Source organism: Pollicipes pollicipes, unplaced genomic scaffold (assembly GCF_011947565.3).
Source record: "Pollicipes pollicipes isolate AB1234 unplaced genomic scaffold, Ppol_2.1 Scaffold_5724;HRSCAF=6776_pilon_pilon_pilon, whole genome shotgun sequence".
NCBI classification, from domain to species: domain Eukaryota; kingdom Metazoa; phylum Arthropoda; class Thecostraca; order Pollicipedomorpha; family Pollicipedidae; genus Pollicipes; species Pollicipes pollicipes.
In genome coordinates, this window is record NW_023596746.1 from 44,173,230 (window position 1) to 44,200,154 (window position 26,925).

Sequence of the window (26,925 nt, forward strand, 5' to 3'; positions counted from 1 at the left end):
TGTGTATTGCGGCCCAGCGTTTGATGTGTTTTCCATTATTTATGTGGCCAGTGGCCCGTTTTGTGACTGGCCAAACGTGCGGCAGCGTTACACACTCGGTCTCAACGGGGCAGGCCACGGGTCAGACCACTGCTAGCAGACAGCTCGAGTCCCGACGTCAGTGATAGCAGCCAACGGACAAAGCCAGTAGTGGAGCGCTGAAGGATTAGTAGAACTGCGGTAATTGTTGCAACAGGACGGGCAGTGCAGTCAGTCAACTGGTGGAGGGTAGCTAGAGCTCTGGTTACCACTACGGCAAGACTGGTCATGTTGTCCGGTCACTTGTAGACATCTGGAACCCCGACGTCGAACCAGTTGGTCAGCTGAGTTGTGGTCATTAGCGGAGGACAGCTAGATCTCCTGACACGACACTGGCGGGACAGATATTGGTTAAAGTCCCCACCCAGGACATATGAAATTTCAGACGCGGCTGCAACATGTCAGATTACAAGGCCAGGTTGCCGATCACGGTACGGGTGTATACCAGGGAGTTAAGATGCGCGCTGCTGGGTCACGTTGCGGGTCAATGTGTTGATTGCAGGTCAATGAATTAGGTTATCATAGGATCAGGTTACAGGCTATCAGGTCATGTTGCAGGCCACTGCGTCAGCTTACGTGCACTAGATCATATTGCAGGACATGAGGACAGGTTGCAGGCTTTCGAGGCAGGGCGCAAGTCACGAGGGCAGGTCGAAGGTCATGGAGACAAGTTGCAGGTCACGGGGCGCAGGTTACAGGTTATGGGAGCAGATTTCAGGTCACGGGGCAGGCTTTTGGTTAGGGGGGCGGCTTTGCATGTCACAGGGGCGGTTTTCAGGTTAAGTGGGCAGGTTGCAGGCCACGGGGGCAGGTCGAAGGTCTCGGAGGCAAGTTGCAGGTCACGATGGACGGGTTGCATATGGAGGGGCCGGTTGCAGGTCACGGTATAGGCTGCATGCCTCAGGGGCAGGTTGCAGGTCACCGGAGCAGGCTGCAGGTCATGGGGGAGGTTGAAGGTCACGAGAGAGACTGCAGATGAAGGACATCTGTAGCCCATGACACCACTATAACAGTACAGGGTATGGGCTACAGTAATTGGTGGAGAACATCTTGAACTCCGAGTATCGCCGTAAAAGGCCAGATCACAGCGTAAGGTCACCAACGAAAGGCAATTTCAGCTGTAGACACCGCAGAGACGAGGAGGTCACGCGGTCAGATCAACAGTGGCCAAGTGGGCTTTGCCATCAGACAGCTCGAGCTCCCGACGGCAGTGATAAGGGGCCATGGGGCAGGGCCAGCTGTGGAGGAATGAACGACACATGAAACGTTGGTCATTGTTGCAAGCCACACACAGTCAGCGGTGGACGACAGCGGGAGTTCCGGAAAAACATGTGCCGGGGCAGGTCAGGGTTAGCAGACCATTGTTAGCAGACAGCTCGAGCTGCGGACGTCAGTGATAGCAGGCTATGAGAGAAAGCTGGTGGTGGAGAACTGGAGGACAGATGGAGCTTTGGTCAATGCTGCAACAAGACGGATCGCGCGGTCAGGTGACTTTGTATGGTAGCGGAAGCTCCGGACACCACTCCGACAAGACAGATCAAGTCGTTCGCCCACTTGTGGACACCTGGGGCTCCCAATGTCCCAGCAGCGGGGGGAGGAGGCGGAGGGCGGGACACGCGGCCAGTTTAGGCAGATGAGGCACCGAGCGCAGCTGTTGCAGGTTGGGTCACATTGTCAGGCCAACAGTGGAAGACTTGTGAAGCTCCGGAAACCAATGTAACAGGACTAGGTATTTCATCGCGTCACTGGTGGAGGACACATGGAACACCAGACACCGCAGTTGCAGGTCACGCGATCAGAGGATTAAGTGGAAGATAGGGGTCAAGGGCGCACCAAGCAACTGTACGTTCAAAACCATGCCCACCGTGATGTGGTCCCGCACCAGCCATCCGATCACCGCGGATCGCAGCTACGAGATCGCACACACTCTCCGCGCAGTGGCGGGCCCAGGCCCGCCGTGCCGCGGCGTTATTCACGCGGTCTCAACGGGGCAGGTCAGGAGCCTGTTAGCGGCATCACTGTTAGCAGACAGCTCGAGCTCCAAATGCCAGTGATAGCAGGCCACTGGACAAAGCCAGCAGTGGAGCGCTAGAGATAAGTAGAACTGCGGTCTTTGTTGCAGCAGGACGGGCAGTGCAGTCCAGAGACTGGTGGAGGGCAGCTAGAGCTCCGGTTGTCACTACAAGGCAGGTCTTGTCGTCCAGCCACTTGTGGACATCTGGAGCTTCGACATCACAGCTGCTGTTCCGAAATCGTTGCAGTTGCAGAATGAGCCCCGTGGTCAGGACAACACTGGAAGACAGGAGGGGCTCCAGACACCGCACAGGTCACGCGATCAGATGGCTATTTGAAGCTAGCTAGAACTCCGAATGACATGGTACCAGGGTTGCATCACCACCAGTGAACAGCTGGCTGGAGCTCGGGCCACTGCATTAACAAGACAAGCCAGGGGATCAGGACATCTGGGGGCAGCAGTGGGGAGCCATACATTGCTGTGCTACAAGTCTCAGTGTAAATGGGATATTTATAGAGCATTCTAAACAGTGCCATATTCAAGGGAGAGCGGTACTGAGGGTATGTGCTCCATCATCAAAATAGGATGGGGCCTTCTCAATATCCAGCAAAAGATTTTGCTTGCATCAAATAGAGCCTCCTGAAGCTTAAATATTATCGAGAACAGGATGTTTGCGATTCAAGAGGGGGCCTCCAAATCTTCGCAGCTGGTCTTGTTACAGCAAAACATGGCATCTTGATTCAGAAAACAGGGCATCATTTGAAAAACGGGGCATCCCATATGATGCAGGAAGGGGGTCTTCCATTAAAAAAGAGTCTGCTGAACATACAGGGTGCATCCCGATCCACAAGAGGGCCTCCTTGTGTATAACGGAGCTTCAGGAGCCAGCAAACATCCTCCTCAACACAACATTGCACCTTTTGAGTAAAGCATGGGCTACTATACTCACAAAGATGGCCTCATAATCCAGAAAATGGCTTGCTAGGTGTAGCAAAGGGTATTTTGAACCTTTTTTCTCTAATGCCCTGGCCTGCCCTTGTAACATCCTATCGCTATGGTCCAGAGACTAAAGTGAAAGGATGTTACAGTCAGGTCAATGATGGGAGACAGCTGGAACTTCTGACACTCCAGTGTCAGTATAAGTAGAAGGTATGATCTCTTCTGGGGAATAGCTCAAGCTTTGTACCCAACAAAACGGGACGGGTTATGGAGTCATGTCACTTATGGAGGACGGACTAAGCTCAAGACAAAACATTCACAAAACAGGCCACTGGCCAAATAACTAATGGAAAACACATCAAACACTGGGCCGCAATACACAACAGCGCAGTCACCAGTATGGTCACCAGCAGAGGACAGTTTGAGCTCAGGACCCTCTGCCACATGACATTGCACCATCTATGGTCATTGGTAGATGACAGCTGAAACTCAAGGCACAGAGACATAACAGGTCACAGAGTCAGGCTACCATTGGCGGATGGTGACGTTCACAAACCACATCAAAAGGCCAGGCTACAATTGGTGGATGTTGATGCCCATAACCCACATCACGAGGTCAGACTACCACCGGTGGATGGTGATGCTCATGAACCACATCACAAGACAGAGAGCATGGTAAGATTATTAGTGGAAGTCTCACCAACAACACGTATCTCACATAACAGCGGGCAGACATTCCAAGGGCTAGATCCCAGGGCAGGGGTGCATTTGAGGTGGGCACATTATAGTAACAAGGCAGGTAACAGATCATAAACCGGCCAATAACAGGGGTAGCTTTGGAAACCTCTGGACGTCTGCAGGTCTGGCTCCTTTATCTCTGGAAAACAAAGCAACACAACACCGCACCAGCCAACGACCAGTTAAGGTGTAAGTACAGCCTGTCTGGGAACACAGAATGTGCGGTAAACAGGGAGCTAGAATCGCTTTTGAACTAGGGTGGGAGTGAAAAATTCCATTCTCAAAAGACCGTGCGGGAGTGAAAAAATCAATTCACAAAAGACGGTACTTATGAGTTCGTGACGGATGCTTCAGCAAACAAAGACACCTATTTCAAGTTGCCGTGGATGTAATATCAGAAACCTGACAAAACTATTGCTTTTTTAACATCTTAGGCCAATAAAGTAAAACAGAATACATTAACGCGCGCCCGGGTGGGAGGGAAAATTGACCCCCGAGGGCTTTTCCAGAATGGTTTTTGAACGGCGCGGCGTAGCCGCGCCACGTTTGCATAGCTGTAGAAAATTGCATAGCGGATCGTTTGACATCACAGTTTTAGATGTACCTTGTAAGGTCGCTAACCTATGACAGGTCAAAGTCAGCCCATGGTTTCAGCGAAGGCAATTTCTAGGGAATCGTTCAATCTCATACAACAGCGGAGTGTTTAACGAGGACATACATATCTGAGATGCTTTCTTAGGCACCACAAATATTAAATGAGCAAATTACGCTGACCTAAGGTCAGGTATGATGTTCAGACCAATTTCAAAACCAATCTGATTTATTACTCTAGGGCTTGCTGTATGGGATAGTTTCTGGAGCTCATTTCGAATTTATTGACGGCAGGAACCGCCTTATACATCTTTAATTGACTTCTTAGAGGTCAGAACATACCATTGACCTAAGATGACCCGGATCGAACGTTTCGTTTTAGGAACATACTGCCTAGTGTAATCTTTGTCGCTTGTTCAAATGAAAACGCAGAGCAGTCTTGTATCATTTTGGTCATTATGACATTCAAGGCGTCAAACAAGGTCAATGACCCCAAATGGGCTTGTGACCTTTTCCTTAGATACAGTTGCCTAGGTTCTGGGGGCGCTTTGGAGACCAACCTGGAGTTTGACCTTGTTTGACCTTATTCAACCTGAAGGGCATGACCTAGGAAGCTGAAACCTTAACCTAAGTGAGTTTGCGTATAGGTCAAGACACCCTGTAAATTTGGTGTCTCTAGCTTTCTTAGTTCACGAGATCTCAGAGAGGGGTTCAAATTGACCCCCCACACCCGAGGGAAGGGTGTGTAGCCGGCCAACCGGGACCGTGTTAAAACATAATAATTTCATGACAGTATTATGAGCACAACAAATTATTAACACCAATAATTTGATGCTGCACTTTTCAATTCCCCTCCACAGCACCTTTAAAGCAAAATAAAGCAAAGGAATTCAATAACAATATAACAACAGAAAATTAAACAAGCATAAAACACTCAAACAAAAAAAAAAACATTAGACTCCTACACATCAGCCCATCCTCACGTCAAACACAATAGACATACTTCTGGCTTCTGTTAAGGTAGGGTCAGGGAAAACAAACATTTTGTCACTGTTTCTCACAAAATACCAATGCTTATTTCCATGAAAGTAGCCTATGCCTAGCCTAAAGAGGCCGTACATCATGTCATCCTGTATAACCAACTTGTATCACAGCAGCAGTTGTGAGTAACTGATTCTTGCATAATTGCTATTGCCACTTGCCATGCAATTGACCAGCTTGCCCTAACTTAGAGTAGCCCATATAATAAACATCACCTCAACTCACCTATCTGCTGGCAGTAGCACCTGTGATAAAAACATGATATTTAAAGCTAGTTTTTGGCTGGTTTCAGCCTGTATTTATATTCAGTTCATTTGTGCATGCTTGTTGACATGGAACAAAGTTGACAATGTGCAAATCAAAACACTTAAAATCACTTTGAACAACTTATTTTAACTGTCATGGTTAGCCTATGTCAAGGGCAATAATGGGTATACTCCACAAAAAAATCTCTTCTCCAAAATAACATAACTTTTAGCTGACCATGCCAGTATTGCTGCTTGTCCTTTTCAGCTGCAGCAAATGCATTCATTTGGGCTTCCTTATTCATATTTAATGACAAAGTTTGAGATGTTGGCTTCACATTTCAAATGGGGGGTCTGACCATTTGTTACATACCAATATCTAACTCATGTTATAATTGCTAAGCACCCTAGAGTATCCCTGTGTTAAAAATATAGTGCATATATACAGTAGTCATTTGCCGGGCAGCAAACCATGACAACTATAGCAAACATCTGGTTAAAGCAGCCATGAGGGAACAATTTTAGAAATTTGGGGCAAATAACCAAGAATATGAAACAAAATAAGCCCATTGCATGCCTTGTGGTATCATATTTAGTCTTGTGGCAAAACTCGATGCGTTAAAACAGAAAATGGCTAGGTCTGGTTACCAATCATGTGTTGAACGCAGGTAAGGTAAGCAATTACTTGGTCCACAGGAGATTTGCCGGTTTCTTCCTGCTCCCCAAAAACAAAAATTCAGTACCTTTTGCATGGTCTGCTAGCAGACAGAGTCATCCGACTCACCTCCCAAATATAAATATCAATCATGTCCACCAACCTTCGCGATTAAAATCTGAAAAAAGTAAGAGGTGCGCATGATAAACATCTCCAGGGGGCAGAATTTGGCCATCAAACACTTCTGTATTAGCTGCGTCAGGTCTGTCCCAGGGCTCTATGTGGCAGCATATTCTAATGCTGCCATACAGAGGCAGCATTCGGCAGGGCCATTCTAAGCCTTGCCAGGTAGTCTGGTAAGTCAGACACTCGAAAAGCTTGGATTTATCCTTATCAAGCACCGCCACGAACAAAAAAAAAACAGTTAACCGAAGGTTTAAGAGGGCAAAAATGGCGTTAAAAATAAGTTCCGCGCTTCAAATTGTCTCCTTCATTCCCTGTAAATTGTTCACGCTTGGGTGTATATAAAAAAATGTTTGGGCGGCTGGCGAATTAATGCAACTTATGTATGAAATACGTACAAGCTTGCAGTTGGAACATCCTGCGGAGAAATTGGTCAACATTTTAAGCAGCAGATGGTACCTCTAAAGACAATCGAAAAGAAAGAAAGAAAAAAGTGGTATCACACTGGTATGATACCAAGAAAAACATAAGTAGCTAAATAAACAGAAAGACTGGTACTTTTCTCGAAAAATTTTGTGATCAGCTGACTTAGCTTAAAATCTGTTAATATGAGTGCTCAAATGGTGAAATTCATCTCGTACTTTTAATTTAAAAGATATTTCTTGAACTTTTCACTCATGCATTTCGGGGGTGATGCAATTTAGTGGTCAAGATTCTTTGGGGAAAAAAACGTAGAGTAAAATTCTCCACCAGGCCTCGCCGGTGTTTGCTCCAGGCTCTGCCTTCGTGGTGTGGTAGTGAGACCAAAAGATAGAGGATGTGTGAAACCCTTGCATTTGGCGCACAGCTGCAGATTGTGATGCATTTTGTAAACAAACTAAACTTAATGCGTGCAAGCGGCTGCGGTCGCTGGGGTTCTTGGGCTTGGAGGTACCTGGCGCCCTTGCTCTGTGCATACATAGACATGATTCAGATGTAGGTGAGGCACGACATAGCCATAGATGTCCAGGTTCTGCGGAGCCTCGTTTATGCTTGGTGGTTTCAAGTGACCTCGGTTTTGGATGACAGCTGAAAACCTCAGAAAGGGAAATAGGGGTTTGGCATGTGTGATTAGACAATGTCAGGCAGGAGTGAAAAATGATACCTTTAAAAAAATTATACCTTTACTTACTTTTTCCCACATAAAATATGGGGAAAAGGAATGACAAATTCCTCCTCATAGGGCGTTGCTTTACACCCAAAGTCGGCAATGCTAGGACACTAGCGGTAAATGTAGCTGGGAGTTCCCCACGACAAGAGATGCCCAAGAACATCCTACCCAGAATGACCACGGTAACACCAGAGATAGCAACCCATAGACTACGCCGAGCCGAATGAATGTGGCCCTCGATCAACGCTCAACTTTTAAGAAAATGCGGTAAATCTTGTCTTGGTGACCTTGACGTTGCAAGGGCTTAACATCTCTGATAAAGCGCACCTGTCAAATATTTTGTATTGATCGTAATCATGAGGTCAATATTTATCAGTATGCGGAGTCTGGAAAGGATTACAGTAGTCAGACACTCATATTGGGGATTTTCATCCTGGTCCCTCCCGACAATAGAGCGTACCGATCCAAGATTTTATGCTCACTATGCTGAGAAAAATACGCTACATGTATTCAGAAATTTTCAGTCCAATCTAAGGAGCCGCTGAACGTCGAACATGAATCTGAGTCAAGGATGAAGTAAACGTGATCCATGCCTCATTATACTATACCTTAGCAGTCTTGGCATTTGAAAAGCTATAACTCCTTTGATACAGCGTACCGGCCCAATATTTTGTGTGTATCGTAACCAGCAGGCTAATACGTACCAACACATGGATTTTGGAAATAATTAAAGCAATCCGCACATTTTATTGTGATCTTTTTTTTCGTGATATATCCAGCAATAGGACGTACCGGTCCGAGATTTTGTGCTCATTGTTCTCAGATCAAACTTCATTTGTATAGAAATTTTCAGGCCAATTTGAGGCATCCGCTGAATATCGAATATGAAACTGAGTTATGCATGATAAAATGCAATGCGTGCTGTATTCGCGACCTTGACATTAAAGAGCTATAACTTTTTTGATACAGCGTACCGGCCCAAGATCTTGTGTTTATCTTTACCAGGTTAATATCTACCAGCACGCCGAGTTTAGAAGGAACTGAAGGAGTCCGCGATTTTTATTATGATCTGTCATATTGATATATCTCCGGTAATAGGGCGTACCGGTCGGAGATATTGTACTCATTGCGCTCAGGAGGTTTAAGTGCATCTGTATGCACGGTTTCAGGCCAATTTGAGGAGCCCGCTAAATCCCGAATATGGACCTGAATCTGAATGTGAATGTGGTGCCAACTTGACGAACGTAGTTCTGGCGCTTGTCAAATTCCCTCCCCCCCCCGCCCCCCATTCGAGCGGAGGGCGTCCAACCGGCCGTCTGGGTGCGTCAACAGCCGACCGACGTATGGCCGACGCCGAGGACGAACACAACAGAACATGAACTGCGCATGAATAGGCTGGCAACAGTTAATCATGCCGTAACGTAACGATATTTCTTTTTGACGTCAGCATTGTCTTATGCTTACTGTCTGATTGGAGCTCTGTTTTTACCATCCTGACCTTTCATTTCACTCCTTTCTTCCAACCTAGATGGGTCGGTTTGATCAGGCCGTGTGCTTTGTGTGCGCACTCTCTTACGTCTGGGACGACCAAGCGGCCAGCCATACAGCTGAGCTGAGCACCAATGAACCTAGAACTCGAACACTTAAAAGCTGCATAACTAGGCAACGCGTAGCAAACGCCTCCCACAATCGCCGGTTCCAATGAATGAAACCAAGCGAACACAGTTCTTTCAGATCTCTGAAGCCGCAGCTGAGTGGGAGTCGCCGCTCTCGCTTTCCCGGCACTCCACTAAGTCGGTCACTGTCCGGAACAACATCCACGAAAGCAGGCGAACGCGACCTAGGAGAAAGAAATCCGTTCCCTGTATTAATGGCAACAATGTATTCCAGCAACGTTTGTGCGGCACATACCAATAAAAGCTAATTTCAGTTAAACAATGTGTGCATGCCACAAGTAAAAGGAATTATTCATAGGCATTACGGGAAAATGTTAAGAGACAACTCTTACCAAACCAAGGATTCAAAAGCTTTGTTACATGGACTTTAAGTGAGAGCGCAAAAAATGAACGTCTGATGTGAGGAAAACAGGACCGCTTCAGTTTCAAATACAGTTCACAACGTAGCCCCGGCGGCTTTGGCCGCCTGTCGCTTCTTCACATCCCAGTTGTAGACACGCGCCATATTGACCTCAACGGTCGTGAACTGGTCCCTGAGGAAGTCCAGATCGTGATCCACTTGGCTCAAATTCTTCTGTGCGTTGTTTAGGTTCTCTGACAGCAGTGTGTTGGCGTCATCCAAAGAGTATTCCAACATGACGTTCGCACCAAGCCACAGGCACACTGAGTCTGATGGTTTCGATTCAGCCTTCGCGTATACTTGGTCCGACAGTAAGAAATGGGAGGATATTACGCCTTCCGTGCCTTTCTGTTCCTGCATCTGACGAACTATCTTCAATGATCCTTCAATATCCGGAATTTGAGATTTCAGCCTTTTTCTCTTGGATGTGAGGTTGAGCTCCATAAACTTATACTTTTGATGTTGTTCTTCAAGCTGCTTCAAGATCTTCTCCACTGTAACATCTGAGCCCTGCTCCTTCATAAAACTGTCAACATCTTCCAGAAATTGAGCCTCTGGTATGCCGGCAAAAGACTTCGGTGTTTTCTGATCACCTGACATGTCACCTCGTCAGTATCTCTCGTAAGACTCAATATGCTCTGAGTAACTCAGGAATCAACCTGCACCTGGAACAACCAAAAGGAAGCATAAGACATGAGCATGGCGCTAGGCAGCTATGCACACTCAGCCAGGTCTCAGGTCCTCGAGCACTCCTAGAGACCTGGCAACATCTCCGACTGGGTTTCTACACCCTAAATACTTTGGTAAACGGATTCCCAGACCCCACTCGCAATTCGTAACTGAGCGAGTCATAAGTGCTTCCTCCGCTCTGCGAGCTTTTGTTTTCGACTGATTGACTGCACTCGTCGCTCTCCGTGCCCGTTTCTGGGGCCGGCTGCGATACCACTGGTTCCACAACTCCCTAGAATTATCAATTCCGGAAGGAAGTGACTACACGCCAAACTACTATAGTAAGCCATGACCGTGTCAGCTATCGACCACTAAATCATAACTTGACCACTTTGCCAGCACAGGAAGCAGTCGAATAAAACGCGCTCAGATTTCTGTGAACAGCACGGCTGACTACAGGCCTACGGCTGCAGTCGATTAGGAAAAGTCATCATCGCGCTTAGACATATAGCATGTCATGGGTTTAAGAACCCCAGCCCATATATACTTATGTAGAATAGCAGTAGAAAAAGAAAGCGTGAGTCTGAAGTTTAATTGAAGCGCCGTTGTCGTTACCGAAACACCCAGCGAAAATGATGCTGTTTTGTTGCACGGCCTCACGCCACCAATACCATGCCGTTCCTGAACACTGTAATTCCTGTGCGACATGTAAGGTCTCCACTACCGGGCGAGTCAAAGGTCTCTGACGAAACGCACGCCAGCGTGCACTGCTGCTTGCGGGAAGCCATGCTGATTACCATGAGGCGGACCGGCAGTACCACGCAGCAGTGCGGCGAGACCACGCAGTGTATTCTGCCGGAAAACTTAGCGAACCCGGTATCCATAAGATGAGGTGCGTGCCCTACGCCGGGAGTGTCAAAGGGGTCAATAGCTTAATGCCCCACCCCGACATCGTCCAAGTTGAGGCAAAAAATGACAACTTTCCGAAGGTTGAAGAAAGTCCAGACAACTTTGACAATCATAACTCTTTGAAGAGAGTCTACGATGTCTCATTAAGCCATGGCAAGCGAAATCCGATGAGGTCTTTTTTTGTTTGAAAACATGGACATTAAAAAACCGTCATCCAAGCCAGGGTCGCCATCCCGTTCTTCCCAGTCTTATGCCACGTTCATCAACCCATCACGTACCAACCCAAAACGGCGTTCCAGATCCGCCTAGCCATTTCCTCTGAACAACCAGCCAGTACCATACCTCACTGTTCTCCAGATCGTTAAACGAGCAATACGCGAATGCAGATTTCAGGACGGCGGAAGCCTAAGTCATACCCTTGGCTGAACGACCTGTCACTTCGCCGCGCATGCTGTAGACCTACTTTAAATTACAGCTGGGGTCCTATGGTGTACTGCCATAGTGCACGCCATCATTATTCACGGAGCTGTGACGTAACATGACGCATTTACTGATGCCCCGCACGGTTCCAGGCGCCACTAGTCAATCAAAACCTCTTTGGCGGCGCTAACCGACAATATTTACCGAACAATGGATTGCCGAGAACTAGCTATGATTGTCATGTTGCATGTATCTAAATGTCTAAATGCCATATATCACAAGCGCCGTTTGGAGAAACTACGTCCCTGCAACATCAATGTAGTTTGCTCCAAACTAACTACGTGGGGATACCCAACAGACCCCGGCAAATAAATGAATATCGTGATATTATACTCAAAATCACTCCCAATACCTTTCGTGGCTTTCCAGGAAGGATCCCTGAACTCTCGCCCCTCAAGCAACTTTCGCAGACGAAATGAGCCTACAAATACCTCCCAGCACTGTCCTTGAGTGGGATTTGTCCGTGGACGACAGCGTGACAGGCAGCTTAGTCACTGCACTGCAAAGTCCCCTCGCTGCACTTCATAGCTGGTTTGGTGCAAACACCTCGAGAGTTAACGGGAATGCCCCACATTTCTATGGGGTATTTAACTGAAATAGCCATCTTGAAGATTTTTCGGTGCAGTTCACGTGCCCTGCCCTTCTTAAGACCTGAACCCATTTGAATCTGAGCAAAGCGACCGCAAACATGGGGAACTACGTCGGGTAGACCATTTCATGATCACTCAAGCATCCATGATGCCATCATAACGTCATTCGCATCTTACCATTCCATTTTCCAGATATAACGGCCAATAATTGGCTCTCAATCAATGTTGTGCCAGGTACGATGGCGTAACCAAACAATGACGCATCGAGAAACATATTAAGTGAACAGAGAAATTGTGTTGTCTAGGGCAGTCTTTTCTACTTCAAAGTGTAACAATAATTGTAAGTGAGCTTATTTATTCATATTGTATGCTTCCATCAAAATAATCAAATGTAAAACGTTTCCTTAAACACTTCCAAAACCCAAGACAGTTTTTGGAACGCGTACCATGCCATGTCACGCGACATGCGGTAGTTTTCTTGAGAACCGCACAGAGAACCGCAGACACTACACGCAAGTCCACGACGATCCAGAACCCTGGCTTTTCATAAATAAGCCTTGATTTCTAAATACCTTGATGACTTTGTAGTACCTATTGTCGAGTTTTTATTAGCAATGATCCATGCTCGGGCACGGAATTCCCCCTCATACGATCAGGCCTATCGTGACGTCACTCGTCGTTCTTGCGTTCCGCTACTGTATGAACATTCACGGGACCCACTCGAACATTGTTCAAAAAGGTCATCCTGGAGCCCTCACAGACAACCTTATTAAAATGCGAACATGACCGCGTAACCTGAACTGCACAAATGTTCCGTCTTCCCAGAACATGAAGTGAGACGACTATAGGTAGAAGGCGACTTCTGAATAGCAGCGTACGCTAGTGCAGCTTCCTTTGTCGTAAGATGGCTTGTTGTTGTTGTTCATTTGTGTTTTCGGGCGCGTCGACTGCGCCCAGCCGTCAGATGGCGTCAGCCAATGACAGTCACGACGTCTTTCGCCCAAGCACGACACGCTTTTTGTTACCCGAACATGGTGAGCGGCATACAGGCTAGCTTACGTCTACTCCCACATACACATAACATCTGGTCTTCTTCATTCTTGTTCCCAGTAAAAGGACTGTTCCATATTTCTGTGGGGTTTGAAATGAGATAGCCATTTCAAGATCATTACCTAAAGTTCAGAGCCATGCCCTCTTCAGGACTTTAAAAGCCTTTCTTCTAAGCTTGACGAACGCACACTTATGCAAACATCTCCCGCCGCCCATCTGAATGTTACCCAGAGATGTATGATGTCGTGCAAACAGAACACGAATATCATCACCTCATTGGTTACACTGTGCTTATGGTTTAGCAAACTATTCGCCGCAATATTTGTACATGAGGTGTGATCCAGCACCAATTGCTGGTAATACAGAATGTATGCAGCTGACTACCGTCATTCGGGGTAACTTTAGTCTTCAGGGTAATTTTAGCCAAACTGTGGTTCAGACCATCATGTGCATCATGTGCATGTTATGTCTCAAAGTGGGGGTTATAAACTTAACCAGCGTGAGTTACATCCTTATAAGACTAATTTGTAGCTGAACAGCAGTAATTTTGCCAATCAGAAATCATTGTTTTGCGGCTTCAAACACTCCTCAAATTTCCTAAAAAGAATGAGGTGAATTTGATGGTACCCCTAGACAAGTAGCTAGAGCTACTTGTCTAGACAAGACGCTTGTCTAGAGCTACCTAGAGAAGAGCTAACACAGCAAAAGTAAGCATTTCCGCACAACCTTTTAAGCCTCTGCTGTCGTTGTCCATTTAGTATTACACGATTTGTTGGTTCCTTTTTACTGGAGCTGCGACTTAAGGTGAGGAGGGGTGGCTAAAGTTGGTATCATGCAAACTTTAGCCACCCCTGTTTCCTTACATGGGACCCTAGGAGGTGTGATATGAGTCATTAAACAGTGGATGCACAAGTGAAACTCTACATAATGCTCTACATAACTTTTCCATATTTTTTTTAGTGTCATGACCTTTCCTCATCCATGCATTTCTGTTCCAGGTCAAAGCCTAGTCCATAAGGTATCCTGATTTGTGCCATGCCTCATCCTTGTCCCTATAGAAATTATATTGTTATATTTCTATTATACTATATTATATCATAATATAATTATAGTTAGTTCTATTGTCATATAATTATGTTGTTATACCATATCTAATTGTTATAACCTATATAATGATATTGTTATTGTTAAATGTGAGTAAGACAGACAGTAATTCTGTTGTTTGTACTTCAAGTTTCAAAGGTTACAGGTTCAGTTTCAAGTTAGCTGATCCAGGTTTCTGGTAGAACATTTGTGGCAGCTTGTGACATTGAGGCTCAATGTCATGAATAATACACAGCAGATTGAATCCTGATGTTGGTCATAATTTTTAAAAACTTTTTCACTAGCTAAAGTTTAACAGATCTGACCTATCTTAGGCCATTGTCCAGACATTTTCGTGAATCCTGATAGGTGACTTTGGGTGGCTTAAGTTAGTTGGGATCCGATTAACTTAAGCCACCACATATTTTTTTTTAATCAACATTCAACAAGCAGAGCCAACAACCTGTGCATACCAAGCAAAAGAACCCATCTCTCCACTAGTTTTCCAACCAATAACTTAAACCTGCTGGTCCCAACAAAAGAAGGAGGCATAAAAAATATCCAAAAATATGCTAAAGTTACCCTGATTGATGGTATAAGTCATGTTAAGCTGCTCATTTCAACCATAAAGCACATTTTGTGACAAATTTCACAGGTATCTGGGCTACAACTAGTTTTAATGGACCTGAAACTAATAATTTTAGCACCTCAGAATGGCACCATAACAGGAAATGCAAACACAAGTGAAAAACATGAAACCACAGAGAAATACCTAATATTACCTCAAGAAAAGGCCAGAACACACACTTGCTCTGGCAGCATGAATTTACAAAAAAAAAACACCAATGCCACCTTCTGGTCCTTCAAAGTATCAGATATTAGTCACAAAATCTGCTACAGCAACTCTGACATGGTCAGCCTGGCAGCGGCTCCGGATGTCACAGAAACATTCTATGACATAACCAAAGACTATGTATTGAGGAGCATATTTGCCAGACTTTTTTGGGCAGACTTTCATACTTAAATGCATACCTGTAGTTACAGGTGAGTTTTCCATCATATCTGATGCTTCCCTCAACATCCTGAAATGTTGAATGATTCCTTCAACATCAGTGCCTGTGTAACAATGCACTTGTGTGTGAGTGTCGCTATATTATATCCTTATGAATGTTAAGTCATTTCACATTTTCCTTTGTGCTGGCTTGTGTACATGAAAGGTCATCTATGTTCACTGTTCAGCTTAGATGGATATCATAACCTCTTAAGACTTTCAAAAACCCACTAAACTGAATGGTTAGGACCGGAAGTCGCTGTCACGTTATGCAAATGAACTATTAGAACCGGCGATCGCCATCGCTTTACCCAAATGCCCGCAATTCTAGTGCAGAGGGGTGTCAGCGGGAACCACTAATTTGATTGATTCATCAGTACATGCTTTAATTAGTTATCCTTTCATCACTCATCAGATGTGAACATATCATTAGAACATGCCCTTAACCAGCTGCAGATGATATCACAAGAAACAAGAGCACATGGCCAGTGTTTAGGGGTGTAACAAGTCATATTGCAAGGCTAAAATGCCCCAAAATAGTGACCTACAACAGAACAAGTACTCCAAACCATGGTGCTTTAAATAAGAATTAGATAGCATCAATATAAGCTGAAAAAAATCTGATCTCTATGCGTTTTGCATACCACTGGTTGACCTACATCCTGGTTTAATATATCAAATATGGAATTTACAGAGCTGTGTATGGCAGCTATTGATGGCTTTAGTGGAATAAAAATGCTGCATTTCACTGTCAATAGTTGGCATTGTCAACATCAACAGCTGTCAAACATGGCTGTGTTTAGGCAGATGCAGCCAGCATGAAAGGAGAGGGTGGGAGCCCCCTCCTGTGTGTATTTTGTTTCGCTATAGTTGGCTCCTGACAGAACAGAAAAGTTGTTGAGATGAGTTTTTGCAAGTCCTTCCTCTTCTCCCCAAAAAATCCCTGCTGAGCTGTTAGATGATTCTACATTCAACTTGACAATATCACTGTCAACAAACAAAACATGTGGTGCCTAGCTAGTGTTTCAGTTTTGAGATAACTTTAACAGCTAACTAAAGGCAGTTGACTTTGTTCAAGTGACGTGCTCATGTGACCAGTGCTTCGAGGCTGAGCGTGCCTCCAACCTCACATGTCCATTTACAAATCCAAGCCCAGGTACAGTGCAGTGTTTCTCATAACATCACTGTCAAAGGCAACCAGTCATATATTAGTCCAATGACATCATCAGAACTGTGAATGTGTGTAATTAGGATGGTTTACACAGAACTTGAAAGATATAGCATGAGCTGGCTTTTGATCCTAATAGAAGACCTCTGTGAAGGGGCTTTTCACATAGGTATAGGTTTTGGTTTAGAATAGGTCTTGAAGAGACTTATCAGCCAAAAGGAAAAGATCAAAACTGCCTACCACCCTAATTCTAGTGTGCATGTGTATGTCTGTGTGCATGTGACCACTTCCATGTCAAGTTTATGCATGAAATGTGCAGCTCCCACAAAATATGTGGGAAAGGATGCCAAGTGAACAAAATAGCTCAACCCACCATCAAACCATAAATAAACAGGTTGTTACCAAAACTACACACACTTCTTTGTAGAAGTTTGGGGGAACTAGAGCTCCCAACTGCACAGATGTTACACATGTGGCATACCTGCAAGCAGTGTCTGAGACTTCAGTGTTTCTTGGTGTTTTTAGCCCCAAGACATTTTGTTCTCCACAAATATACACTGGAAAGCATTTAAAAAATTGTTCTCTGTGTGCAATGTCAGATGGAGGCAAGCTGTTCCAGCAACTTTGACAGCATTGTGCACCACACTCATGACTGAATGAGGGATACTGCTTGTGGGTTACAGCCAAATCTCTCTACCATATCCCACATAATCTTTCCTCACAATGCATTCAGTGCCCAGGTCTGTTGCCGCTCACCAGCACATGTTTAACTCACCTGCCGTCCAGCGACACCAACGTGCCCATACACCACCAATATTTTTAACAAAATCAATATGGTTCTAAAAAGCAGTATCAAAACCTGTTGGGACTGACATCTTTACAATAGAATTATTAATATCAACAACTTTCTATCAGCTCCATAGCTTAAAAAATACAGTAGGTGCAGGCATAGACTTAAGAAGAAGGCACTTACTTGGGAAGCTAGAAAATTTAAGAATTGCAAGCAGTCAATTTCTAATGGTCTTTGGCAATCACTGAGACCAGCTTAAGCATGGTGTTTACTGTCATCTGCTGCCAAAGAATGTCCTGTACTGCTGGCTGTGAATGTATTGCAAATTCACTTGGGTTATTTTGTTCTCACTACAAGCTGTGATTTTAATATTTTTGTTCTCTCCCCCCAAGAGCCAAAACCAAATCTCAGATGCTGCCTGCAAGTGTTCAAGATATCCATCTATACAAGGAGATGCAAAAAAGAGTTCCACCCTATCAGAAAAACATCACATTCCAGCAACACCACATAAAGGTAGAACATTAAGTGATTATCATAGAGGGAACATTTCAGAGACCGTCCCAGCCGGCAGATACCAGTTACCCTTGTTTAAACGATGCTCCTGTGCGCAAATGGAAAAAAGAGACAGACCAATGGAACAAATCTCTGAAAGACATACATAGCACAAAAACAGCACGCTGCTACAACGCAAGCCTATTTGTAAGACCAAAACGCCACCATTTCCACCGACCCCACTCACCCCGCCCAAATCCGCGCACACATTAGGCACTTCAAGCCCCTGCATTACTGCATTCTGGGTAACGGTGTTGTGACGTCATCACGGGACTAATTCATATGGCACCAACTCTATGGCGGCGTGAAAATGTTGTTCTTTGCGGGCTGGTTTAAACATAAATATGTCCAAAACCCAAATTTGTTTGATCCAGGTCATCTAATGAACCATTTTCAGCTGGAAGATGTCGTTGGTTTCCCACATAGCCACAAAATTATTGCTAAAATGCGCTTCCAGCCTGCCCCCGACAGACAGATGGTGTAACCCATTGACCAGTGATTTATCCCGATGAACTCTAGCCGGTGCGCTTAGAAACAGTGTGATAAAGAGTACAACATGCAACAGCAACAACATTGGATGAAAATGAGATCCGGCGATCCCGATGGGATCGCAGCACCCTAGGACGCGCACTGGGAAGTTGGAATGCACATCCTGTAGCCTTAGGGAGGGCGTTGTCAGGGTGGACGCAGGGTTGGCCTGCCCTTATGGGGTTAGAGAGTGGTGAACCCGGGGTTTAAATGCAGCGCGCGCTAGATCAAATCGAGATAGCGGAATTTTCCTGTAAATAGGCCGATTTCTGGCAAGTTTAGTATTTTTTTGCCAGTCAAAGAGTCTAGGCCCATATCTCAGCCCGAAATAGACTACTAGGGATATTATATGGTGGTAGGTGTGGTAGCCCAGCGAATTACGGCAGTGTTTTAACATGTTCCGCTGCGCCGTTGAAGAATTCATGAGTGTGTTGCAACGCGCCAAGCGACGCGTATCGCATCGTGCCCAAAGCCTGTCCAGCCAATGAACTCCCATCGTTATGCACTGAGCGTGTGTGCAACAAGATTGGCGGTGAGGATATTAATTTTGATTTGGTATTTTCACGCTTAATTGCCCGCCATAAGTTTTATGTGATATGCGCGCGCTCTCACCGGTATCAGAAGACTGGCGTCCCGGTAGCCGCTGACCGCGGCGGCAGGTCGGCCGCGGAGGCGCGCGCACCAGTAACGCAATACACCACACTCTCCCCTCTTCAGCTTGCGAGTCCATCGGTGTTCACCCCCCTCCCCCCCCCCCCACACCGTGCAGACTACACAATCCATTCACCGTATCGTTCAGGAGGACGACCTCGCCTCTCACTGCGACGACGGTGGGGGATTACTCGCGCTTCAGTGGAGCGATCAACCATCACCTCAGTTTCTTCAAAATGTCTCTCGGCATTTTCGGGCTCGTCATTTTTAGACTCCGAGCCATTTTCTGAGTCCCACATCCCTTGATTCTAAGTCAACGCTGGCCATCTGTCCGCGTCATTTGTCACCTCCTCATCCGCCTCTGTCACCTGATCCCTGTCACCCTTGCTCGTCAGATGCGGCTGCCTTCTTCCCACAGGTTTCAACTGATCGAAATGACGCATGACACGATGCCTAAAGTTGTCCTCTCTTTTGATGCGGTATGTGTTACCTTGTCGGCAGCTGATCACTACAAAGGGGCCAGCCATCCCAACGGGGCTGGACTTTTCCTGGCGTTCCTGGCTTTTGTGCAATCTTCATAAACATCCGATTCCCCAGACGAAGAGCGACCATATTTGTCGTTTTTTTCTACTAGTATCCACTCTTTCCTGTTTGTCTTCTGTTCCCGTCTGACTGCCTCCTCGTGAGCTCTCACCAACGTTGTCACCAGGTTTCTGGCCCAAGACTGCTCTGTACCGAAACGGCTTGAAGAGCTTTCCTCCGTTCGAGCTATCTCAGGAGTGCGTGGGTCAAACTGGAGAAAAAAGAGACCTACCAGTGGCGTTGTGCGGAGCCGACATATACTGGAATCTAACAACACCTAGACACTTGTCCCACTCGCATCCCGACTCCTGCACATTGCGACGGATCAGGGCACCGATTGTCTGGTTCACCCTTGCCACGGCCCCATTCGACTGCGGATGGAATGCACTAACCTTTTTTTGCCTATGCCCATCGATTGTGCGAACACCGCCAGATGATGGTGGTTAAATTCCAAACCACGCTCTGTCAGCATGGATTCCCGGAGACCGTGACGGCACACGACACTCGATCAGCGAGCTGGCGACGGTTTCTGCCGATTTGTCTGGAATGGCGGTCAACTCGACACTTTTTGTCAGAAGGTCCAGTGCGACTAGAACGTACCGATTACCCCGTCCTGTGGTTTGCCGTCCGAACGGTCCCATCAGGTCAACAGCGACGTGCTGCCAAGCAGCTGTGGGCTGCGTCGTCATTTTCAACGGCGCCGTGAAACGACGCTGTGTGTTGTTTGAACGTGCACATACCAAACAGCTCCTACAGTAGTTCCTGACATCCTGCTCTATTTCCTACCAAATATATCCAGCCTGATTCAGCAGCTGACAAGTTTTTCCAGCACCGAAATGTCCGAACTCGTCATGTCTGAGGTTCAAAACACGCGGAATGAGACCTTTTGGGACCAAAGTGTACTTCTTCCCTACTTTTACGACGACTAACAGACTGCTGCCCTTATCAATGCCCGGTTAAAAACCACGCTGTCGCCACCGACGGCTGTGTGGATCCTGCACTCTGTTGAGACGTACCTCCATGCGCATTGCCCTGGACGCCTCGTCCTGCTCCTGAGCATCTCGCATTCCCACCTCGACCAGGTGGATCAGGTCGCGTGGCTGAGACTGTGGCGCTGGCTGCGCTGCGGAGATCATCACGCGAGACACGGGCTGACTTTGAACACTGAGTTACAAGCCGTCGCAGCTAAAATGTTCTTGCACCGGCAAACAATAGCCATCTGTTCAATTTACTTCCCTCCTGGGACCGCGTTTCCCTCCGTTGAGCTCAGAGGCCGGGTGGCACAGCTTCCGTTGCCCATCCGAATATTAGGTGACTTTGATGTCCAACACCCAACGTGGGCATATGTCCAGACGAACACCCACAGGAAGCGCTGTGGAACCTTCACACACGAAGAGTCGCTTTGTCACACGGGGACTCAAACTCATTTTTCACTCCCATCTGGAGAGGGACCAGCAATCGACCTTAGCCTTTCAAGCCCACAACTTATCAACCACTTAAGCTGATCGGTGTCGGACGATCCGCTGGGAAGCGATCACTTCCCCATACGGATCAGTTACAAAACTGACGTCCTACTTGGTTGTAGACGACGGGGGTGGAATTAGAAAAAAAAACTCACTGGGGTGAGTTGCAATCGCGGACCAAGCATTTCATGTCAAGGAAAGCTGTGGGTCGGTCTCCGTCGGCTGAGTTTTTAACTTCGCTGATTTTGAGGTCTGCAGAAAGATCTGCTCCACAAACGTCAGGCAATCCTTGCCAGCCTCCTGTCCTATGATGGACACAGCAATACCAGGACGCCATCTGCGCATGTAAGAGGGCCTTTAGAAAGTTTGAACGCCGTAGCACGGTAGAAAATCTGACCGCGTTCCGACCAGCACAGGGGCGACTATTAAACACACCATTCTTGAAGCAATGCGCACGTCATGGCGAACTTATGTCGGCCAACTGAACTGCCACAAACCTGCATCCAATGTATGGGCGCGAATCAAGCGTATCAGTGGACAGCTCTCAGCTACACCGCACCCTGTGCTGCACATTAATGGATGCGATATTCTGCAGCCATTCAAGGTTGCAAATGAGATCGCCCTCACGCTGTCCGAACGTTGCGCTATCAAAAATGCTGTTCCGCAGCTCACACGATACCTAACTCTCTGTGAGGTATCACCAATCTACTTCAGCACGGGTAAGCAGCTGCCGCACAACCGACCATTCACAAGATCTGAGCTGAAGTCCGCGTTCGGCTTGGTTCGTAATATGGCAGAGCATCCGGATTTAATCTACTATAACATGCTAGAGCAACTTTCCCAATCAGTTAGTGACGCCCTGTTGGCAACCTGTTCAACAGACTGAGTCCCCCGAGTCTTGGTGAGAATCCCACATTGTTCCCTGTTCAAGCCTGGCAAGGGTAGAGCCGACCCTACTGACTATCGCCCTCTATCGTTGACTTCATGCACATGTGATTTGATGGAACGTATGGTGATTGCTCGCCTGCCATGGTTTTAGGAACGCTGTAACGTCTTTACGTCTGCTCACTTAGGGTTCAGGAAAAATCACAGCTACTTGATCATCTTATAACATTAGACACAAACAATTGCACGAGTTTAAGAAAGAAGCGACACGTCGGTGTCATATTATTTGACGTCAAAAAGGTCCACGATGCGACGTGGCGATTTGACACCATGCAGAGACTTTTTAATTACTGTGTTCGAGGAGCTGTGGCCATGTTCTGGACAAACTGTTCATCAAATCGATTTTGCAGGGGTCGTGTTGGTGCACATTTTTCTGGTAGATACCAGCAAAAAACGGCGCGCCCCAGGGCAGTGTTCTTAGTGCGGCCTTGTTCGCGGTCACGATCGTTGTTATCAGGGACTTCCTTCCTCGGTCTGTCGGTTGCTCTCTCTTCGTTGATGATGTTGCCATCTGGTACTCTTCGTCGAACTCTGCGTCTTGGGAGTGCCGATTGAAGCTGGCCTAAGGCAATTTAGAAAGATGGAGGATGCTTAACGGCCTTCGTTTCTCATAATTCAAAACAGTTGCCATACACTTCTGCAGATGTAGCCGTCAGTGTCCGGCGATGGGTTTAAGGCTGTACGGGAGACGATTCCAAACGACTCGGCTGTCCGTTTCCTGAGCATGGTTTTGACAATCGTCCGACGTATTGGGCGCATTTAAAACTCCTACGCGACAAACGCTTTAAAGCGTTCAACATTCTAAACTGTGTTTCTAGGACCTCATGCGGGTCAGACAGAAGAGTACTCTTACTCCTGTACCGTTCATTCTTACGTTCTAAACTCGATTACGGATGTCTTATTTATGACCAAGAACCTCATTCTTACAAACGCTTTTTGGACACAATGCCTGACATTGCATTACGCATTGTGACAGAAACATATAAAACATCGCCAATATCTAGTATTGCAGTGGAAGCAAATGAACTGTCGATGTCTGTCAGCAGAGAGATGCTGGGAATGTGGTATGCTTTCACATGGGCGCAGTTTTTAAAGCATCCGACTTATCAAACAGATTTTCGCAACGTTTGGAACATATATTCTTAAACGGCCGAAGGCATTGTGGTACACCTTTTGGCGTGCAAATGAAGGAGCTGTTCGGCAACAGCGGCATTAACTTCCGTGGTGTACTAAGGTCTCGTTGTGTTTCGGTACCCCCGTCGGAACTGACTAAACCCAAGATGGATATCCCGCTGTCAGGCACCAATCAACAGCGCGAGATCCCAGCCGACCTCAACGCGCGCCCGGGTGGCCGGCTGTATACCCTTCGCTCGGGTGGGGTGGGGGTTAATTTGACCGCCCCTGAGATCTCGGGAACTAAGAAAGCTAGAGACGCCAAATTCAAGGGTGTGTTGACCTGTACGTGAATTCACTCAGGTCAAAGTTTGAGGTTCCTAGGTCATGACCTTCGGGTCAAATAAGATCAAACAAGGTTAAATTCCAGGCTGGTCCCCAAAGTGCCCCCAGAACCTAGATATAACTGTTTCTAAGCAAAATACCACGTGCTCATTTAAGGTCAGTGGCCTTGTTTGACCTTTTGAAGGTCATGATGACCAAAATCATGCAAGACAGCCCTGAGCTTTGCATTTGAATAAGCGACACAGATTACGCTAGGCGGTGTGTTCGTAACAAAAAAAAATGTTGACCTGGGTCATTTTAAGTCAATGATCTATTCTGACCTCTAAAAAGCACATGAAAGATGTAGAATACGGCTCCTGCTATCAATAAATTCGAAATGAGCACCAGAAACTATCCAACACAGCAAATCCTAGGGTAATAAAACAGGTTGGTTTCGACATTGTTCTGACCTTTATACCTGACCTTAGGTCAATGTAGTTTACTCATCCAATTATTGTGTTGGCTAAGAAAGCGTCTGAGAGATGTATGGCTTCGTCTTACACTGCGTTATTGCATCAGATTGAACGATTCCCAAGAAATTGACGTCGCTGAAACCATGGTCTGACTTTGACCTGCCATAGGTCAGCGACCTTACAAGGTGCATCTAAATTTTTGACATCAAACCATTTGCTAATCAACTGTCGACAGCTAAGCAAATGTGGTCCGGCTTCGCCGCGCCGTTCGGGAACAATTTGGAAAAACCTTCGGGGGGCCAATTTGACCACCCGACGCGTGTTAAGCTTGCCTTGGAGCACATCGTTTTGTACATTTACTTCAAACCACATATACAGACGGTTCGAAAATGAAGACAGGAGTAAGCCCTGCGTTTGTGAGCGGTCAAATCATCTAGGCATTTTCGTTACCAAAAAAACTCCTCCGTGCACAGCGTCCGAGCTCGTTGTCATGTATACGGCCCTTCGTTTCATCGAAGTTGGTGAAGACAAGTTACAACTGATCCTTCTGCGATGCTTTGAGCAGGCTATTGGCGTTGACAGCTTTTAACTCGCCGCACACCATTATACAGGACATATAATGGTACATAGCACAAAAAGTTACGTTCATCAATAGACATCACTCGCCACCGGTACCAGACTTTACATTTTTATTGATGCTACAAACTACGTCATCTTAGTTTGAGGAATCCCGTACCGTTTCAAATTACAGCTACGACTTATATCTATAGCATGCCACACATTCAATTCAGAATGAGATTCATTCAATCAAAGTGATGCTTCTAAGCATTTGCAACCTGCGCAACCTGGAAATATTTAGGGAAGAGTATGGTGAGAAAGCCAGGCTTTGGAAGAGCAAGTTATAAGGAAACGTGTTCCAAATTTCCGCTTTCTGAATATCTACGCACAGTGCAATCATTTCTTCGCCTTTTGAAATGCACTGGATGTCCGAAAATTGCATCGTTTTGTGACTGTTGGCTTTTCAGAAGAAACCTGCAAAGGGGCTCTTACGCCCCTGGGTGTAGGTAAGACGCGTCTACTCTCGGCGTCTTCCCCATCACCTCACAAAGATTGCGTGTTTCTGTGTTGATCCGGGGCCAACCATGCGGGTCAGAAGACGTCCCGTGTCAGGGAGAGGAGCTATGCGATAAGATGCATCCCTGCGTCGCCAGAATGACCGCCGGAAGATACCGCGCAATGGAACGAAATGACTATTCAGCCCTTGGCAGGAAAACGCACGCACGCACGCACGCACGCCGCACGCACGCACGCACGCACGCAGCACGCACCGCACGCACGCACGCACGCACGCACGCACGCACGCACGCACGCACGCACGAACGCAACGCACGCACGCACGCAGCACGCACGCACGCACGCCACGCACCGCACGCACGCACCGCACGCACGCACGCACCGCACGCACGCACGCACGCACGCAGCACGCACGCCGCACGCACGCACGCACGCACGCACGCACGCAACGCACGCACGCACGCACGCACGCACGCACGCACCACGCACGCACGCACGCACGCACGCACGCACGCACGCACGCACGCACGAACGCACGCACGCACGCACGCAACGCACGCACGCACGCACGCACGCACGCACGCACGCACCGCACGCACCACGCAACACACACACACACACAGCACAACACAAACACACACACACCACACACAACACACACACACACACACCACCAACAACCACAACACACCACACACACACACACCCACACACACACACACACACACCACACACACAAACACACACACACACACACACACAACACCACACCACACAGAGAGAGAGAGAGAGAGAGAGAGAGAGAGAGAGATAGAGAGAGAAGAGAGAGAGAGAGAGGAGAGAGAGAGAGAGAGAGAGAGAGAGATGAGAGAGGAGAAGAGAGAGAGAGAGAGAGAGAGAGAGATGAGAGAGATGAGAGAGGAGAGAGAGAGAGCAGAGCAGTTTTTTCTGGATAGCCAACGCAAGCCTTGCGTCGCTACGGGACCGGCAGCCGCCGACGCTGCTCGCATATGCAGTGAATACGCATTCGCATACGCAGTGAACTATTGTGATTCTAAAATAGATATTAAGCTGCCTAAGACTCCACATGTGTTGCACATATCAAGAACAGCAAAATGTTGAGTGCAGCCAGCAGAAAGAGGGGGTGGGGAGAGGGGGGCGGGTGTTGTCTCTGGGGCCCGCAATTTCCCCCTTTTCATCATACATGACTTCTGAAGGGAGGTGGAAATCAGCGACATGATATAGTCATGAACCATATATTGGTTACTATTAGCCTGAGACTCCTTGTCCATGGTACCTTCAATTGGTGTATGGGAAATGGCCACGGCCCGAAATTTACACTACGACGTATTTGCAAATTTCATTATAGGGCTTGACTGTTATGCGTCCCCGAGTACCTGATACCCAATTGTGGGCGAATATTGGTTTTAAAAAATATGTTTCGTCCCCTTCCCTGCCCCCCCCCCCTCCCCCATTAGAACTTCGGTGTCTTGCACACGACAGAATATTGGGGTACCGAGCAAAGAGGGAAAGGAGGCATTGGTTAGTGCTTAGGGGTGGACATGAACGTTGCGATATGCACAGAAGGTACCTTGCAACATTCGCTTTGTAGCCTGGAGCGCTGCCGCTTGTCAGCAGAAAAATAACTTGTGTTTGTAAGAAGCGGTAGATTTTGTGCGTGGGTGCTGTAAACAGCCAACTTCACCTCAAACTCGCACGG

The 26,925-nt window shown here is 46.9% G+C and overlaps 1 protein-coding gene across 5 annotated transcripts in view; it reads right to left on the reverse strand.

Annotated features, from left to right (window-relative positions):
• Positions 1–9,492: 9,492 nt before the first annotated feature.
• The window catches only part of mgr (prefoldin subunit mgr), a 21,223-nt gene continuing 3,790 nt past the window's right edge, over positions 9,493–26,925 (reverse strand). Inside the window, exons 1-2 of one of the 5 annotated variants that reach the window (XM_037226816.1) lie at positions 18,240–18,291; positions 9,493–10,375 (exon numbers count right to left, since the gene is read on the reverse strand). In XM_037226816.1, coding sequence (XP_037082711.1) covers positions 9,747–10,310 — 564 coding nt within the window. In that variant the 5' untranslated portion in view covers positions 10,311–10,375; positions 18,240–18,291 and the 3' untranslated portion in view covers positions 9,493–9,746. Of the gene's footprint in view, positions 10,376–18,082; positions 18,292–26,925 lie in introns of those variants that run through there. The other 4 variants (XM_037226821.1, XM_037226817.1, XM_037226818.1 and 1 more) reach the window with 4 other exon arrangements.